The 21,334-nt window shown below is 36.1% G+C and overlaps 2 protein-coding genes across 3 annotated transcripts in view; one reads left to right on the top strand and one right to left on the bottom strand.

Moving 5' to 3' along the window:
- The window catches only part of LOC128674066 (transmembrane protein 151B-like), a 50,597-nt gene extending 39,017 nt beyond the window's left edge, over positions 1-11,580 (bottom strand). For both annotated transcript variants that reach the window (XM_053752357.2, XM_053752358.2), the window contains exon 1: positions 11,257-11,580. In XM_053752357.2, coding sequence (XP_053608332.1) covers positions 11,257-11,307 — 51 coding nt within the window. In that variant the 5' untranslated portion in view covers positions 11,308-11,580. The remainder of the gene's footprint in view (positions 1-11,256) is intronic.
- Positions 1-21,334, top strand: part of LOC128674068 (uncharacterized) — a 106,050-nt gene that overhangs the window by 59,316 nt on the left and 25,400 nt on the right. The window lies entirely within an intron of this gene.

Below are 21,334 nucleotides of genomic sequence, written 5' to 3'. Positions count from 1 at the left end.
TCTCCGCTACACATTTAAAACGGCTTTCACTATTTGAAGGCGATCTATTAAACAGGCTATCAAATAAATCCTGAAGGAGCGGGCCAAAGAAAACAGCTTAGCTTCAAGCGGAAAATCAATGAGCACTCCGACTCAAGTGTTACTGGCGTCCCAAGCGTCCTAAGAGATTGAACGCTGTTAGACGGGATTCCTCCCATTATAGTCATTGGGGGTAGTTTTTGGAAAAATAGTAGTCTATGTCTGAACGGGGCTCTTTATCTACGTGCATACCAGACTTTATCAAAGTCGGTCGAGCGCTTGAGCCGTGAAAGCAACAAACAGATAAATAGACTTTCGCATTTATCATATTAATGGATTATCATAGTATGGATTTTCACTGAAAATTCACTGAAATGCATAGTCAGAACCGTCGCCTTATAACTACGAGCCACGGACTTATAATTAACTGTGGGCGTTTCTGTGCTGTGTCCTTGGCCTGCGACCTGACCTGCCAAGGTAATGGAAGAAATGGACGGAATAGCGGAAGGAAGACATTTATTTTGTGGTCTCAGTGCTATTTGGAAGTCTCCCAAAAATCTGACATAAGTTAACGAATATATTACTCCATAATATGCATATCCATTAGTTTTACCTATTTCTAAAGTAGTTATTTTCACAATTACCTATCGACAGCATTGAATGTGTCCTAAAAATTCATGTCCGTGCACGTAAATCGTCGAGGAGTTCCCTCGTTGGGAGCCATCAAGTCATGCTTGTCATTTATGCAAACTAGAGCGACGACGTGGAAACTTCATAAAGCAATTCTGTAATACAAGAGGAGAAGAAAAATTAACTTGCAAACAGACAAACAAACATCGGGACAGGTGAAACGAAATAAGATCTTGCGTTCAGAGTTCTAATGTTCCGCAGCGTTACTCTGTTTGAGCAGCGGAACATTTTGAAGTAAATTGTAACCGATGACCTCTTAAGATGTAGCATAGACAAGTCCACAATCTACTAGCGCAATGGAATAGAAATCACTGGATAACGTCGATATGGCTGCATATTAATGTACGTGACATGATATAGGATATATATATATAAATAAAAAAATATAAATATTTATTTTCGGACAATATGAATCTATTGTGTTAGTAATCTTAAAAACGAACTGTGTTAGTACTTATATTCTACTAGGGATTTAGTATTTTTTATTAAATGGCCGATTAGAGGACATTCCCCACTATCAGCTATCACCTTCAGGGCGCTGTTGCTGCCCCCGCGCACCCTTCGCTGCAGCGACGCAGCTTTCTTCCGTAGAATAGCTGAAAAACTATCTACTTGTGCGTGAGCAAACATAGCTGAGGCGCAGCAATAGCGCGGCCACCCCAACAGCGCCCTTAAGACGTTGTTATACTGTACACGCAGGGTGTTGTACGATTTATTTGTGCAGTTTCCACAGGCTTCCCGCGTAGAAAGAAGTACAGTAGGATTTGAAAAGCGTTATATATAAAACTCTTGCGTTACTGAGTAACTGACTGACAGACAACGCACAGCCGAAACTACTGAGCGTAGAAAGATGAAATTTGGTGTGTAAGTTCCTAGGACAGTGTAGGGGAGCACTAAGAAGGGATTTTCTGAAATTCCCACGGGAAACGGATTTTCACTCACATACGAAGTTGTGGACAAAAGCTAGTAATTTATAAAATGTTAATTAAGCTTCCCACGTACAGACATAGGTGCAGCCAAGGTTTTCTTAATTGTTCATTTTGTTAGTATATAAGCTGTTATTTATTTTAAATAAATGTTCATATTCCGGAGTCTACATATTCTATCACTCACACGTCAACATATTGATTTTAATTTGTATGTAATGTACATGAAGGACTTTTCCTACCATTAAACCAACCGAGTTATGTTAAGGGAAAATTATTAGTTTCATAAATTAAACTTTCACATTAGATCCTCGAAATAGCAAGTCCACGCTAAATATAATCTACACTTATTGTGAAAAATAATGTAAACTACTAGGACAAGTGAATAAGTTTTTTTTTTTGTTTAAAATTGAATTAAACCAACTCTCGAAACGAAAATTTGATTCGTTGAGAAAGAAAAATAGTTTTATTAATGAAATGGAAATGCTGTATTTTTATCTACAGTAGCTAATCTAGTATTAAGCGTATATAGGTCATTATATGTAAGGATAAGGATAAACGAAGTGAAAGTAAACGAGTGTCGTTGTTGGTTGAAGGGAATTGAGAAACCAAATTGGATGCAAGTTTTCCCCGACCCTCTTGTCTAACATCTGAATTGAATTTCCGTAAGGACTTTCAATATTTAGATTTGAATTATAGAAATTTTTATAGAATATTTTTATTAATATTTTTATAAATAGTAATTATCAAACTATAGTGTTTTAGTACATTTAGAGCGGACCCTGGGCTCCGACATTCAACAACTGCAGAAGAAACCGGCAAACTGACAGTACATTTAAATTTTGACAAGTAACTATGACATATGTTATCCTTGATATTTAATAAGTAATTATAATTGATAATTAGAATAATTACAACGCAGTCGATAGTTAAAAAGCTAAATGTGATATTTCAGTGAGCAATTGTAAAATCATCTTTAATCACGGCGGAAAAACTTTTCAAGATATAACATTAAAGTAATATGTTTGGTGTTTCAGTCGCCAGTAAATATAAATTATTGTTTCCTATAATCTAATAAATAATAATAATAATAAATAGTTTATTATTATCTCCACTTACTACTAATTTAGAAAATTTGCTTTTTGTACGTACAAATCTAACATTAGTGCGGAGAGAACTGGTGCCTGAGATAGGTAGGTAAGGTCATCAGGCTCACACTTCCCCATGATCCAAAATTGTAGAAGTACACCATGACGCCGGTAGAAGAATAATAAAGAGAGGAAAACAAAATAGAAAAATATGAGTAATTAAAAATGAACCGTAGAATGAACCATACACCCCGTGTGTGTAAGTGTTTTGACTGTCTAAAAATCTAATCGAATAATCTAAGTTCATCACCATTTTAAAATCCGATTGGAAATTAGACACGAAAATACTTATTTGCTCCGACAACATCCCTTTGAGCAGGTATATCTAAATTTGGAACCACATTTGCGACACGCGTCATCCCGAAATATATTCGCTCTCGGATTTCCACTTCGTTTGACGTCCTTTGGGTCATAGACAAAATATCATAAAGGAAACTAAGGAGAACATATAAACACTGTGGTGTGTGTGGAAAATATGAAACGGCAAGGGGCTGGCAAATAAAAATAACCTTTTAACGAGACGGGTAAGAGAAACTGTGTGGCGTCGAGAGGCTCTTCGGTGGAAACCGCAAAAATGCTGTGTATTTCTAAAATAAAATAAGATAAATTTAATCATTACTGTATCTGTGAAAGCAAATTTGGTGACCTATTTTCATGTCATGAAGTAAATTTAAAGATGGAAGTGGTCATTTACGTTGCCGGCAACGCTTTTAAGAATAAATAAATAAAATAAATATATTAGAACAAATAACACAGATTGAGTTGGCCCCAAAGTAAGTTCGAGACTTGTGTAACGGTATACTAACTCAACGATACTATATTTTATAACAAATACATATATAGATAAACATCCAAGACCCGGCCGCCGTGATTAAAGATGATTTTACAATTTTTATCATGACCCGACCGGGGTTCGAACCCGGGCCCTCTTGGTTCAAAGGCTTTATAAAGTGCTTTTAAGAAGTAAGTAGGCCTGTGATTCCGCCATAGAATAAGATTACTCCATAACCTCCCATGGATATCGTACGAGGCGACACACAGCCTTAACATTAGGTAATAATAGCATTCCCAAAGAGGGTTGATGTCAGGCAGACGGCTGGTTGTACAATCATAGTCAAATCTTCCAAATGTATAGACTTTTTATCACAGCTCCAAATGCAACCGGGGACACGGGGATATCAGAGAGAGAGACGGCTTTTAAAAGGAAATTCGGAATATGATTTTTGGATTTTTGCATAACTAAATCAATAACAAACAATAATAAGCAATAGGTTTAGGTTTAAAGACTTTTATTCTCGTAACAAAGACATGTTTTACCTCACTTACATGAGAACATAAAATACAAAAAATAAGTAAATATACCTATTCCTTTCCACACTATTAAACTATGTAAATACAACAGACAAGTTCAATAAATAGCAATTATATATTCGGCTGTTTCTTGAATACATCGGACGAGTTAATATTCTTGATATCAGAGAGTATCTATCTTGTTAAAAAGATCTCTTCTTCATAGTCGTATTTCTCACGACTTTCTTTGCACTAATAATGGAGTGGTTTGCCATTGCCTTCTCCATTTCACACACAAGTTGATCAACCAGTGTGTTCAAAAGACAATAAAAGTAAATTGAAGTCGTTACTATTCGTTGTAATCAATTTAAATGAATTATTTAGCTTGATTGTCGCTGTTCGTGCTATGTTTGAAGGCAATCATGAAAAATCAATGGTCTTAAGTCGAACTGTTTGAAATGAAGCTCATAATTACCTATGGAACGTGACGCTTTGTGGAGTTTGCTATAATCCAGTGTGTTTCAGGTCAAGTAAATAATTATACATATAAGACACTAGCTTACTCCCGCGGTATCGCTCGTGTAAATGCTCGTGGACAGCTACGAGTGTACGAGTAATTTTCAAAAATGGCTTGTACCGAAAACTATTACTGGCACTATTACTACTATCTTTCTCTCTCTGATCATTGGATCTTCCTGGTTACATTCGGGGTTGTGAGGCCGCAAATCCCGGAGATTTTTAATACCGGTCGCCTGTCTGAAGTCAACGCTAGTTGGGAATGCTATTATTGCCTATCAGTTTCCAAAGCTTTGTATCGCTTAGTCGCCTCCTACGACATTCACGGGAAGATAGGGCGGAATCTCGTCACAAAAAAGTGGCTTATGAATACCTAACATGGAAAAATCGTACAAGGTTTTTTGTAAATGTAATGTAAGAAATTTACAATAATATAAAATATTATATACTAACGACCCAAGCAAGAAAATGTATCTTAATTACAATTAAAGAATACTCATACTTCATCTAATCTATTGTCCTAGCTACAAATGCGATACGACAAGACAACACGACGCGATGCGACAATATCAAACATTATTTAGCTGTGGCGTATCATGTCACGTGTTGCAAGCGTAACCTTTCATACACATCATATTAATAGTGGTACCCAATGTTACCACTAAGAAAAGTTCGCCTGGCCGTGGCAGAAAGGACAAACCCAAGAAGTGCTGGCTTGATGTCGTCAAGATTGAACAACTGAGGTACCGAAGACCATGTGAAGTGGAGGAGAAAATGTAGGAAAGTAGACCCTGAGCTGCGATGCTATATAACGGACGCTCAGATAAGATAGAATAATACAGGTCATGAAAGGTATCTGAAACAGATGAAGAATAAAATTGACTGTAACATGGATTAACTATAATAAATAAATAAAAATAAATATAAATAAATATATTAGGACAAATCACACAGATTGAGCTAGCCCCAAAGTAAGTTCGAGACTTGTGTTATGGGATACTAACTCAACGATACTATATTTTATAACAAATACATATATAGATAAACATCCAAGACCCGGGCCAATCAGAAAAAGATCATTTTCCATCATAACCCGACCGGGGATCGAACCCGGGACCTTTCGTTTCAGTGGCAAGAACCGTACCACTGCGCCACCGAGGTCGTCAAATAATAATAAATGGGAAAAAATAATAATGAGATGAAAAAATTCTGGAATAGAGCACTGTCCTGGAGTTTGGGATGAACGGAGAAATTTATTAGTGGGACAAAACTCAGTGGTACGAACGAAGAATGAATCTCCCGAGATTATAGACAGCGGCGCGGTTTCAACTCCCGCTCGATTCCAGATTTTTTTCATCTCGTTATTATTTTCAAAAAAACAAATTAAAAAGTATGTGTGACATGTAATCAAATCCATTTAAGCACAGTCGTTGTTGACACTCTACATTGCTAAAAATTTTTCACAATAAAACCAAAGAAGAAAAATACATTAAAAGTATATAAAAACGAAAGAGTTAGTTTCATCGCGTCTTACAGCACTCGGCCGCTCAGTTAGGAAGCTTACTAGGGGTAAAAGGGACAAAACGCACTCGCTGTTATTCTACGAGGCACTTCATTTCTCTCATAATCCGTCCGTGCGTCACTTTGTACAGTTCCTTACAAAACCAGATGCCGGTGAGAGTAATTACACCTTTTCACAGAATAAACCCGCCGTTCCATTGGTGCGTATGATTTAGAAGCTACTTTACGTTTAAGTGCTACTTAGTCATTTAGCTAAGGATGCGTATATAGAAATACCCCTTACTTTGAGTAGGAAAAAAACGCTCGTAACCATTCTTTTCGCTTCACCGTAGGCGGTTAAAAAGTACTAGAAATACCTTTATCATTATAACTACAATTTATTGATAAACTTTTAGTTAGTTTCACCTGTCCCGTCTGCCTGTCTTTCTGTCTGTATTTATATTTCTGTATTTATTGTCTGTATTTGTATTTATATTTCTTTATATGGTAAAAGTCCTACAGAGTTGAAATTTTCCACGTGATCGTTTCTGTTCCTTAAATGTATTATTTTTGATAAACATGGCCCGATAATGTAGCCAAGACCGGCTCCCAACGAGGGAACTCCTCAATGATACAAGTAATCATGCCTACATCTTTTTATGACGTTTCGTATGCAATATTATAGACTAATAATGATTAAGGGTATTTGAATAATATTTATTAATGTAATGATTAAAAGTATTAATAATATTTATTAATATTTATTAATACTTTTAATCATAATTAACATATCATCAAAGTAACTAGCAGTGGAGTTGTATCTTAAAACAAAATACAGTGCAATACGAGTATATGTGTGTATTGTGTAGCAGGAGCATGTCAACAGCACATCAAGCTACTCATTGCAAATTCGCCCGTATTACCGCCTCATAGAATTCCATATAGGATAACTTGACTAGTAGTTGACTGTACATTGCTGTACAATTTACAGGCTCCGTGCAATGTAGGGCCCTGTCCCATTGCTCCATTAACCTCCTTTGCATTAACGTCCGTCGATGAACCATTGGAGAACATCGCAGAATTTATAGATTTTTATGACAAAACCTATGTAAAACGTGCATTACGTAATTCGGTATACATTGCTGGTTTTTCATTGCGGTAAATAAAAGCACTTATACTAACTACGCAATGTTCATGCATTCGCGTCGTCATGTGTTTGAGTTCGGCGACAGTGTGCAGCTAGAATAATACTAGAAACCTATTTTAACGCAAGGATTTTGATATCCTCTGACCATCATAATATCCAACATTTGAACCGTGAATGTATGTAATCGTGTATCAAATGATACACTCCTTTCACGGTAGTCGAGTAAGACCATTTTCAGGTAGAAATGTTCTGAGCGAACAATGATCTTTTGTGCTAAGATTTATGATGCTCCGTCTGAGATCTTGAGGCATTTCCTACCAACGAGATTTTTCAGGTGTGTGAGACACGATTCTATGTACTTACACCTCAGTAGGTATTTCCGTAGGCGAATGGAAAAATCCCTTGACTGTCTGTCTGTCTGTAAGTCACACCACCTTCGCTCCGAATTTATTGGGACTACCTACATAGTTGATACATTGAGCTTCCAAAACCTTCTGAAAAATAACTTGATAGGACGAGGATGCATGTAACTGAAACTAAACTAAAAAAAAAAAATCTATTATACTGGAAATCAATGACTAAAAATAATGACCAGAAATCCGAACATTGAAAAAAGGCTGTTACTCTCGAATAATAACTACGCTAAAATAGTTTCACGTGTTCAGGAGCCACGAGGCCGCAAACACACGTACAGATAAACAGTATATAAATATTGTAACACCACTCCTTTTGCGTTAATTGCAATTCAATAACCCATTATTGCTCATAATAACAATATATGGGCAGTTACAATGTTCAAACTTAGACTTTAGTAGTTTGTTCTCTTATATTATCAAAATTAAGGGCACAGATTATTAAAACTCCACATTTCAGCCATTGACAAGCCTGTTTCGTCTTAAGAATTCATCAAAAGAGCCGCAAATCTCCCCAGGGGCGGGATAAGCCATTTTAAGATCTAACCTAATTTACTTTATACTTTGTCTTTTCTTAAAACAGCTCAGAAGCAGTGATGGGTTGTTATCGCAGTTTTGTTTCTTGCAAAAAGTCCTGCGTTAACTTTTAAATTATACTAGCTTTTGTCTACAGCTTCGCCCGCGTTCACCTTCTTAGGAATGGATGATAAAAATCCTTTCTTAGCGGACGTCTTTTTGATATATTCTAGCCGAAATCGAGACTTCGCGATGTGCGAGTGAATGTTTTTCACTTATATAATTTTATATTTCATTGATTTCGGCCGACTTTTTGTGAATACATTGCGAATTATTGGGCGTAACGTTATCTTTGCTCAGGAATTTATACCTCAAATACTTTTAACAAGGAATTCTTTTGTATACACCACAGGAGATACGCTACACTGATATTATAGAAATACAAAAAATCTAATCACAATTTACGACAAGAATTTTGGTTGTCACCATTTTATTTTATAGTAAATTGTGGCAACAGCGAATATTATAATACTTAGTAAAATCAAAATAGAGTATACATAATCTTCTATTTTTTTTTATTTTAGGTATTAATTAAGATTAAAAAGAAATATATGACAACGTGGTTAGCGCTAGCACGTGTGTTGGCTAGTCTTAAATGAATAAATATTTTCATTCACCGGCAAACCACAACCACGCGCCTCATATACATTTTTCATTCCGAAATTTCCATCAGAGCAGGTGGTGGCCGCGTGTGTGTATGTTCGGTATTGTTCTCAAGAACAAAGGGAACTCCGAAGTTGTCGGAAAACATTTATTTTGTCGGCGAACGTGACCACAACCCTCCGGGGGATAAAACTACAAACACAGATAAAAATATGCCTGAAACAGATCACTGGCCAGATTTTTGTTTTTGTTATGTTTAGTGTCCTACATACACTGACTGGCTGGGCACTTGTGTGGGATGGAACATGAAAGATGATAAGGGAAGCAAATAAGACCAAAGACACGATGGATTTAAGAAGAGATGCGACGCAGATTATTTGGGTGAATTTTTAAATAATAGTGAAGCATAGTTTAATTTTATTCGCCATAATGGACAAAAATTTAAATTTAAAATGTAAACTTTGACTAATTTTTTGCACGCTGTTGTTAATGGCTAAATAGGTTAAGTTAAATTGTATTATTAACACCATATTTTACCCTATTTAAATTGAGGAAGGCCTACGGAGCTGAGGCGACTTCCAGAAATCAACTTAAAGTTACAACTGTAAAATATATAGTCATAATGTGTTAAGTATAGTTTAAACTTTTGGTGGAATAAAAGGCTTTTTTAAATTAATTTTATGTTGTTTAGTGTATTTTCTCAACATATCTTGAGAGATAATAAGTATGACAAGGATACTTGAGTAAATTAAAAAGTTTTCATTCCATGTCAAACTTTATCTATGTAATTTTTCCATATACATATATTTGTTATCGTTTATTATATATGTTACTGTAATAAAGTCCGTACACAGGTAAATCTTAGGTTTTTTCAGAAAATCTTAGGATTAACCGGAATGGGTTGGTAATTGTAAGGATTTTTAAATAATTGACGATTTTTTCGGGATTTTGCCATTGGAATTTAGTATATGCTAGGTTTTGCTACTGACGGCTGGTAAATGTTGGTTTTGGTTATAAAACAATGATTATTCATAAATGTTTTTAACTTTTAAAGGTGATATACTTTAAAGGTAAGGTATAACCTTTAAAATACTTCTTAAATTGTAAAAAATAACAAATGTAAAATTATTTTCTCAACATTTACCGTATCTTCGATGTAAATCTTAAGAAGTGAATGGTGGTAAAAGTTCGAATCGCAAAATTGTTCGGACTTTTACCATTAAGAGTTGGTAAATCTTAGGTTTTACTGGAATATCTTAGGATTTACGGTAGTTCGAGCTTTTACAGTATATATACATCAGCAGCGACTCTTTCACCAATTATGCACCATATATGAATATATAACGTGCTTTTTGAAAGCTTTAGATTCATGCCCCGCTGCTCCGTTGTGTCGAAGCTGCACGTTCTAGCTCCGTTGATTTCTATAGGTTTTGATAATTACGTGCGTTGACGTACTCGTATGTCTAAACCTCATACAATTCCTGCATTACTCTGCGTTGTTTGTCGACGGACGTTAAAACGACGGAGCGCGATTGAGCAATGGGTCATGGCTCTTAATTAACCTGCAATGTGTGTATTATTTGTTCGGGTGGAAACTTGCAAGTCTATTTTCAAGCAGACGTGTTGTGTGATCGTGTGTGTATTTTTATTCATTCATACATAATTAATTAACACATATTTAAGTAAATTAATGTGATAGAACTTACCCATTACTCCGTAACGGAAATTCAGGTAGAAATATTTTGTTCTTAATGCTGTTTATGGTATAAATATTTACAAGTGGTGCACAGGATTACAACAATGCCAGTTGTTTCAGTAGTGCTCCGACAGTCGCACTTTGTGAAATGGCTCGCGTGAATTTTTTATTCGGAGAAATGGAATTACGGTTCTCTGTTTAAATATTTTTGTGATTAAATTTATTATAGATAAAAGACGGTTAGCTTATGCTCTTTAATTCAAGATTATTTAGATAAAGTTATTTATAGGATAGTCCGTTAATCGAGTACCAGATCGAGGTAGATACTGAGTTTTTTTTTCAATAAAAAAGAATGGTACTTATGATATTTTATCATCAGTCCAAATGATGTTTTATTTCTTCATGGATGATTAATTTATTTGACTCCATTCTCAGATAAAAATTTAATTGTTTTTGTTCAGGATCCGCTTTTCTAAACATTTTCCTTTTTCTTCTCAACATCAAACGGTCTTGAAATCGTAAATGAAGTCATTTATGAAGTGAAATTTAAAAAAAAAAAACAATTTCAAGTGATTCTTTCGTTTGATACGATAAATCTTCCCATGCCCACAAATCAAGGTAAAAGTTTCAAGGAAATGAAACGCAATGCAGGTAGGGTTTATATAACACAGCGAGGCCACTCTTGGAGCTGGTCCAAATCTCAAGGATACATTACATAACTGCAAGAACTCACCAAGTCCTCGTTGTCCTCTGAGAAAATGTTCGCTCTGTCCTGCGCCGTCATGCCGTCGACGTAAGCATCCGATATACAAAATAAACCCTCATGTTTCACACAACACCATGCACTCCGGAGTCATCACTGAAAACACATTAACTGCATCCAAAGTCCACTATTAACGAACATTTTGTAACGGACCACAGAAATTCAAAGAAATCGAACGCGATAATTATAAAATTAAAATGTGAACGTGTTTTTAAATGTTTCGAATTGAGAATGCGAAGTTCAATTTTTGAATTCGGCCTCCCCGAGTGGCGTTCGAACGGTTACTGCGGCGGAGGGCGGGTTTGGAGCACTGCAGGCGTCTCGTAGTCATGACAACGAAGGTTTTCTATGCGGGGAAAGCCTGTATGCATTGTACTAGACAATATCTGACACACGAACTGAATTAGTGGCTTTCTGCCGGATCAGTTCGCTTGCGGCCATTTTCTTGGAACTAAGAAGCTTTGACGCAAGTCACCTAGCAATCTTATTGAATTTTAACTCATTAAAGTTTTAGATTAGCCCTCGTGTGAAGCAAAATTTATTAAGCTACGTTTGTCAATTATAATGACATTGATTGTTTGTTACTCTTCTTCATAGTCGTATCCTCATGGCTGAAGGTTATGGTCATTACGTGGAATGAAACGCACACAACAATATTAACGGAGGCATTATTAACGGAGTGGTTTGCCATTGCCTTGTCCATTTCACACACAAGTTAATAATTATCAACCAGTGTGCAGGTTTCCTCACGATGTTTTCCTTCACCGGTAACAAGTGGTAGTCGATGAAAACGACTGTATATGAGTCAGATTTGTATACAAACTCTTGTGGCACGAGTAGGATTCGAACCTGGGACCTTTCTATTCACAGGCGGGCGTCTTAACCATTACACCACCTCCGCTTCTCTTGTTACTTTTTCACGCAAAATCTACTGGACGGATTGTTACGAAATTTGGTACACGGGTAGAATCTGACCTGGAATAACACAGGGTACTATTTTTGCCCGAAATTCCCAGCGAAGCCTCGGGGCGCAGCTAGTACTTAATGAATGACAGGGATAGCCTTTATGACGGCTATAGCATCCGAATCTAGGCTCAGCTGAAGTGCCATCTACGGTATGATAGCTATCACGTCGAGTATCCGTCGAGCAGTGATACGATGGCAATAACAACCAAATTGAAATTGCTTGGATTCTAATTATAATACTAGTTGTTTGCCGCGAACGTTAGACCACGCGAATACAATAAATGTTGATGAGATTTTACAACATTGCGAATATTTCGATTTAAACGATTTTGATGATGCCCCACGAACTTATAAATTCTATTGACAGATCCTACATACCTTTTAAATTTCATCAAAATCAGACCTATAAAGAGATACTTAAGCGTTTGTAAGTTTGAGGCGGGTAATCTCCGAAACTACAGAACTTATTATTATAAACCTTATCTTAAAATTCCCATGGGAGCGAAGCCTCGGGCAACCGGCAACCGGCAAAGTAAATAAATATATTCTATTCTATTTTTCTATAACTTCTAGTTCATAGATAGATACTTTCGGAATTAAAAGTAGATCATATCACACAGATCTAGTTAGCCCCAAACTAAGTTCGAGGCTTGTGTTATGGTGGTTTATACTAATTGCAATCCGCGGTGTTACCCGCGCAATTATTAAAAAAAATACTTACGTTTTTTGTACTGTACATAAAGCACAGAAACGCCTTCTACCTTATAAGACGCTATTGACTATAAAACTTATTGATTAAATCTTACGGAAATAGCGCACTTTCGGGATAATCGTCATTTCAGATGCCTTTAGGTGACTTGAATAAAATCTGACATCAGTGTTAGCAATAACACACTTGATATGGTGAGCATAGTAATAATGTAACCCTTTCAAGGACATTAAACGAGATACAAAAGAATAATTGTTATAAAATGCAAAGGGGAAACATAGCAAAGGTGAACTTATCCAATGCAATTTCTTCCAGCTATCCTTTAAAGTTATCTCAATATTTAATAAGTTGTATCCTTAACCACAGAACTTCGGAGACGAAACTAATACCTATACGTACAAATATCTCAAAAATAATATGTTTCTATATCAAATTTATCAGATTTAGGTGTAAAGCGGTCTATTGAAAGTCTAATTCATTAAAAATATAAAATTAGTTTATAAAATCTTATAGTAAACAGATTTTAAAGTTTATTCATTAAAATGTGATTCAATTAAAAGATTTTTACCCTTAAAAAGAACTTTTCTTTGAAATGCTGTAAGTATTAAATTAGGTACCAACTCACTGATAACTTATTCTGTCAATTTACAAGAAAAAGTTACTTGATAAAGACTGATTTCTGAGTAATCTGAATCTTGAATCTACAAACACTTAATATTTAAATCTTATGTAAGTTAATTGTGTTTCACATCGATATATATACATATATATATTTAATCAGTACTCTGACCACAATCATAACCTGTTTTGATATACTTTATGACTATGTTTGTTATGTGTTTTTGATATACATTATGTAATTTGATATATTATTAGAAAAAAAAATTGTAAGAAACAGTAATGGTAAGCCCTTCTGGGTCCAATACTGTTAAAATGAGTTTCTTTCGGCATTTCTTCTCAGTAATGGTCGTTCCGAAATGCCAGTAGTTTGTAGCTTGTGAGAAATCACTATTTAATAAATTGACAAAATTGAAAAAATTGACGTGAAAAAGTGCCTAATTTCTGAATAAATGATTTGAATTTGAATTTCCTGAAGTGTTCTTTAGACTTATTATTTACTAGCATTTGCGCGCGGCTTCAGCCGCGTTAATTTTCCAGGATGAAAGATATCCTATGTCCTTCTTCATACATCAAATTACATGTATGCAAAATTTCAAGAAGATAGGTTGAATAGACAGAGCGTAAAGAGGTAACAAATAAACTTACTTTCGCTTTTATAATATTAGTTAGGATTCCATTGAACTCATTGAAAAGTTGCTAGACTTTATTGATCTTGTGACTAGAAACAAAAAGGATAATGACATTCAAGTGTTTATTATTGAAATTCTTACTGCCAATTAATACATGCAATACACGTATACCCATAACCGGAGAGCATGAAAAGAATTATGAGTATAGAGAAAGCGAGTGACATTGGTCACGTTCCTGGCATTGTGGAAATCGCTAGACCCTGTCTACCCACATGGCAAAGAGACGTGATAACGTATGTTGCTACCATGTCGCGAATAATGCCATGAGATTTTTTAATTAAAAAATGATAATGTTTTTTTTTTTCAATCAGTGCCTTGATCCATAAATATGTACAGTCTGTTGACTGTACATATTGCGGTGCTGTTGCACCTACCCAAATTCATTGCAAACTCGCCGCTGTTACCGCGCCATAGAGTTTCATGCAGGGTAACTTTATGTGCTGTTGACTGTACATATACATAGAGAGTACATCGAACATAAACACAATACTCCGCCCATCTTAAGCACAATGCCTAGCGCGGCTGACTAATAACCTAACCTTCCTAAGGCGCATAAGGTACAGAGACTAACATCTTTTGTACTACGACTTTTGTCTAAACGTAATAAATACAAAAAAAAATCGTTTATTTTAATGTCGTTTCCATAAAACGTTACCTCTATGTTCGATTCCGCTACATAACGCTACTGTACTGTCTCGTGTTGCTTGACTATTACATAGAGTTAAGATGTGTAGAATCGCAAATTAAATTGTATTTTTTTATATGAAAAAAACTTAGAATCACGCAAAGTCGTAGCATAAAAGTTGCTTGTTTTGATGTACCCAAGTAGTCTTTAGGAGGTTTTGCGTTTGATACCAGTAACCCTGTATATAGTTAGTATATATATAGTAAATGGTTATATAAGTGATATATAGCATTTTTAAACGTACTCTCTCTCTCACTCCCATTTTTGCTGAGATCGGTGTATTGGAGGAAAATAAACCTTATAATTTTGTACACTCAACTCTCCATGGGAACGACATTGTTTGCCTCTCAGCTGTCTAGGCTGTGTCTCGTAGTCACCTAATGCAACATCCACAGGATATAGAGTGGTTCTATTCTAGGGCGGAACCACACAGGCACATAGTGTGTATGAGTAGCTACATGCATGAGAGGCTTTCTGACGTGAAATTCAGTAATTGCATTCGACTGCTCACCTGCACATTGTGCAGTACAACGCTTCATTAAGTCAATTACTTCACATGAACTACATTGCATGTGTTATTTAGACTAAACTAACGATCCGCCCCGGCTTCGCACGGGTGCAATATTGTCTTGAAACATCAAAATTCGCTGCGTAGTTTTAAAGATACATAGGGACAGACAGACAGCATGAAGCCACTTTGTTTTATAGTATTTAATATAATAGTAAAAGATGAAACTATTTATTTTTTACTCTATATCTAATCACTTGATTATGTATATTTACTTTGAACATCAATATTAAAATCCATCCAGTTTTAATCCATGGTTTTAATCCATCCATGCAAAAAATGAGAAAGTGTGTTTATTCACATCAAAGCAAAGCATTCGCTTGAGTGGATTTTATGTAGATTATATAGTTGATTAAAAATACCAAAATTAGAAAAGATAAGCTTGTATTATAATATTATAATGTCCTAAGGAACAAACTGAAAACTAAGACTTTTTTGCCCACGGAAATCATCAATTTGTTCAGGTATTGGTATAAAAATCAGAGCAATCTTGTCAGGTGGGCGGGTGATTACTCGGAAGAATATAGAATGATATGTGGAGTGAGGCAGGGGGGTCTAATCTCACCTACTTTGTTTAATTTATATATGAATGGACTTAGAGGAGCTAGCAGTGCGGGTGTCGGTTGTTCGGTGGACTAATGTTGTTAATAAAACAAATTAACAACATTAGTTATGCAGATGATATGGTGCTGCTGGGTCCCTCCGTCAGCTCTGTGAGAACACTGTTACATATTTGTGAAAAGTATGCTTTGACCCATGGGCTCAGGTACAATGTGAGTAAAAGCGAGGTCTTAGTTTTTAAATCAGGTACTAAGACTTACCAACATTCTCCAATCACACTGAATGGTGCTGTCTTACAGCAAGTTTCTAAATTCAAGTACCTAGGTCACTGGATCAATGAGAACTTATCTGGTGACATGGACATTGCCAGGGAACGCAGAGCATTGTCGGTAAGAGGCAATATGCTGTCCCGTAGGTTTGCACGTTGCTCACGGAATAAAGATCACGCTTTTTAAAAGCTACTGCCAGACATTGTACACATGCAGCCTATGGTGTAAGTATACCAAAAAAGCCTACAATGCTCTGCGGGTCCAGTATAACAACAGCTTCAGGGGTCTGTTGGGGCTGCACTGGCGCTGCAGTGCCTCAGGAATGTTTGCCGAGCACAGCACAGACGGCTTCCAAGCGGTGCTTCGTAAAAGGACTGCTTGCTTGTGGTCACGGGTAAGATGCAGTACCAACATACTCCTGAGGGTGTTGTCGGAAAGGGTGGATAGCCCATTTCTGAAGTACTGGTCATCCTTACATGTCCAAAACAACAACCTGTATTTTAATTCTTACTAACATAGTTGTTAAAGTCTCTTACTAATATAATATGGACTTATATTTTATATTGTGCATAGTCTGAAATAAATATTTTCATTCATTCATTCAATATTAAATTACCGTGAAAATATTCATTCCATTTTCAGATTTTCGCTTTATTAATACAGATTTCCTATTTATAAATTCAAAATACATAATTCGCGTAACGCAGACAAATGATGGGTTGGCAGTTGTCGTGAATTATGACACACAGCGGGAAAAGGTCGTACCAAAACCTGGGCTATTTGCAAACTTCCTGCTTCAGTCGTAGGGATTTCATCATTATAGCCATTTTAAAGTCCTCGCTGTTAGGGCACTGGCGTTCCTTATGGTGCTTATGGAGGAAGAACCACGTCCCACCTGTTGCCGGTTGGAAAAAGAAGTTCTATTTTACTTGTTTTCCTATATTTTCTTTTATTTGAAATAAAAATAAAATGTGTTCATTATAATGTATAACAGATTTTTAACGATCCACTTTTTGGTATAACAATACCAAATAGAATAACCATGATCAGTTGAAAAACTCCCGGTGGTGCCAACCAAGTGGACACAGCGACCTCATTCAATTCTACTCTTTACAAACAGACTGAAAATAGGGCTGAAATTATACCTTTTGAAACAATCTGGACTGGCTATTTTGTAACGAATTCATGTCATTAGCGGGGGTGCGCGATGGGCTGTAGAATGGAAATGGTGCCATAAAGAAACATGAGCCGAGAGCCATGACCGAGAGAACTGTGTATAATGATGCCGTGGACACGGTGATTTGTATTTTTTTTTATTTCCTAATTTGAAAATTAGAATTCTTTCGCATCCGTGAAAATAATAAAAAGAATAAAATGGATTATGAAACTGGCATGAAAGAAAATTGTCTACATAAAAGGGATTTTAATTCCCGTTTCTTAAATACTCAGTTATCAAAACAGATTATTTTTGTTGTAAAGATTGTTGAAGAGCTGGTATGTGACATAGGCTACTATTTGCTGCAGACGGATCAATAAAGAATTATCATTGCAAGATAATATTTCTTATGTATGTGAGTGAAGGCTTCGCTCTTGTAAAAACATAAAAAATTATACACTAAACCTTCCTCAGGAACCACACTATATTTATTGATGAAAACCGTACAAAAATCCATCCGAGAGTTTGAACATATCAAACACAGACGCGACAGAGGGACTTCTTTTTAGGATATGTTAGGATGACTTACTACTTGTAAAAAACCTTTTCTCTGAGAGGTTTCCCCAATGTCCTAATCAATTTTCTGGCTTGCTTTCTGGGGAATCTTCGAATTGAAGTTTGGAGGTCAGCATACGGAAACCCTCGCGGCTTTGGGCCGCTCTAAGTCCAATTAATTATTAATACAATACATATTAATTCAATCTAAGTCCAATCCAATCCCTTACATATGTCATCAAACCACTTTCGTCTAGGGCGGCCAGGAGATCTTTTGCCAGGAATTTTCCCTTCAAGAATCAGTCTTAGAAATTCAAACTGGGGCCCCCATTTGTATGTGGCTAAAGAAACCAGCTTTCCTCTTCCGAATAGTGGTCATCAGTTTGCGTTGACACTTAGCTCGTTGCAGTACTTTGACATTGAATGTAAAACTGGCTCAATGTCCACAAAAACGATAAAAACAGACTCGCCCTTGGCTCATTCCCGGAGTGTTACCTGACATTAGGGGACTCCCCTCTATTCGTTAAAATATTATAGGGGTTGCGTTGGCAACAATGATAGGGTACTGTTCGGAAAGGCTTTTTAGGTATCTCGCAATAGCGACCGACTTTGTTATGTTGAAAAAATATATTGGCTTTGTACGAAGCTGGCTATACACTATCGGCAAATAGTTCGCCAAACTTTGACGGTTTCAAAGTACATTGCTGGTTTTACCGGTATAACAACACTCACACAAGCTACAAAGTGTTCATTCATTCGCTTTGGCATCTGTCTCATTATTTTATGCTGTATACACTGAAGACAGTTCATTAGTGTGTAACCACAAAATGGCTGACGGCCGTAAATGACTTGAATAAATTCGAACACCAATGTTAGGTAGTGCAAAAATGTGAACGCACATTTAAATTTAAAAACGTAATTGAACGCTCTTTCGTCAAAATACTACATCGTTATCGTGAAAGTTCTGTCTTTTTAAATTATTTCTTATTTCTAGTTTTGCTTGTATTTACACATCAGTTTATCAGTTCATTTCATTAATTAACACTAACACTAACAGTCGATTAGAAAGAGAGAATAGACAAAGTAAGGAACCAAATACAAACGAATTAGCAAATCTGATCTCAGTATTAGTACCTTAAGAGGCGACCTCGTGTTGGGCCATTAGTGTTTATGTTGAGGGCCCACCCCGCACCCCGCGACCTGCGCCCCCCACCGCGGTCCAATTTAATTTGTTTGTCCAATTATTTTGACAACTTTCTGCCAACGACCTCGACATAAAATAATTATTTTTAATTGCTGCAATATTTTAGTTATGTTTGTTAATTAATTGTGTACTGTTTTTCTTGAATTTAGTACAGAATAAAAATAAAAAGTTGATAATACATGTGGCTTCTATTATTCGAAGACAATGTTCTGTCGAAGTGAATAAAATTGTTGATAATTAATTTTAACTTTATTTAATTACTATTTCTAATTAATTCATTATTTTATTTTAATATTCCATTTAATAAACACAAATACAAAAATGCCGTTTTATAAATAAAAATAATCTTCCAACGCGCCACAGGGAGGCAACGTGCCCAGTATACTGGCAGCGTTGCCCCGTTGTATCGCGAGACTTACACGCTGAGCAAAAAAGTTGCCCCCTCGAGTCTCCTGTTGCCTCCACGAGACGCGTCGAGACGTCTCTTAAAAATAGCCTTTCTTCAGGACCCCAAGGACCCATCGTTTATTCGATAAAATCGGTTATTTTATTCGATATTAGAACTTTTAATTGACTAATTGGTACAACATCATGATAACTAAGTAATATAACATTGCTTGATTAAATTGTTAAAATTTGCTTTACCTCCTATAGGTATATTCACTAAAATATAATAACTAAACGTAGTCTTCGCAGGCGGATTTGAAGGCAACAGTTAGTGAAAAAATAAAAATAAACATCCTATTCAGATCATCACTATTATACATATTATAAAACCTAAATCCTCTGCCGCGTCTCTCTGTCTGTTCGCGATAAACTTAAAAACGACTGCGCAGATTTTCATGCGGTTTCAGCAAAAGAAAATGTGATTATTGAAGGTATAATTTATTATGATTTTTACCGAGCGAAGCCCGGACGGGTCGCTAGTACTGTATAAAGGAACCATGTCGCTCTCAGTGGAGTTTTATCATGATCTCTCGAAATCACTTCGAACAATGACATCACAGCGATATCGCCATTACAAACGTTCAGCTTTGTCGGCGTGAAGTAGATTGGAAAATGGTCAAGCGTGATTCAGTCGGTTGAATAGGAATGAATCCTTAGTAATTCAGCAAGCTAATGTCTCCGAATGTGATAGACATGTTCATAACTAATCATGCACAGTCAACCTACCCAAATGTATTGCAAACTCGCCGCTAATACCGCGCCATAAAGGTTAATGCATGGTAACTTGTTGTGATGTTGACTGTACATCATCAGCTATTTTTTTTCCTTTCTAAAGAATAAGTAATCAATAAATAGGGTATATAGTTGAGTGTGTATAAAATAAAATGATATGCATTCACAAAAATCATTTCTCATGCATTACATCAATAGGTACTTTGTTTTTCAATATGACGAATATTTTCGCTGAGCGCCAACGTACATAATACTTTACTTTGGTGCCCCAGGGGTCCACATAACACAACAAATTGACATTACATAACAGATATTCCTAACTAATATTATAATGCGAAGGCATGTTTGTTTGTTACCTCTTCACGCTCTATCTACTCAACCAATCTTCTTGAAATTTTGCATACATGTTTTAAGTTGTTACAGTTTTAAGTATGGAGAAGGACATAGGGTACCTTTCATCCCGGAAAAATAACTGTTCCCTTGGGAATTTCAAGCCGCTTGCAAGTAAAATATTCGAGAATCGCCGCTTTACACAATCGTAGGCGCTCCGGAATTCCGCCGACAAGCTACGGCAACGATACAGCTCTCGTGAAAGGGAAGGACGATTGCAGGGATTTAGCATTATAATGGAGTATTTCTAAGATGATTTTTTTGTGTTGAAACTTCTGTATTGTTTAGCTAGGTTACTTATAAAACATTAACTACCCTATATGGCGTCATACCCATATACTATATATATAGTAAATCATGTGACATTTTATCATTTTTTTTTCTTTCTTAGCGTCGTATATAACCTTGTTGCATTCAACACGTGAGAACAATATACCCGTGCGGTTAATTGTTGAGGAGTTCCCTAGTCGGAAGCCGATCCTTGGTGAACCATCTC

Source organism: Plodia interpunctella, chromosome 12, assembly GCF_027563975.2.
Source record: "Plodia interpunctella isolate USDA-ARS_2022_Savannah chromosome 12, ilPloInte3.2, whole genome shotgun sequence".
Lineage (NCBI taxonomy): Eukaryota > Metazoa > Arthropoda > Insecta > Lepidoptera > Pyralidae > Plodia > Plodia interpunctella.
This window is presented reverse-complemented; position numbering and strand designations above follow the sequence as displayed.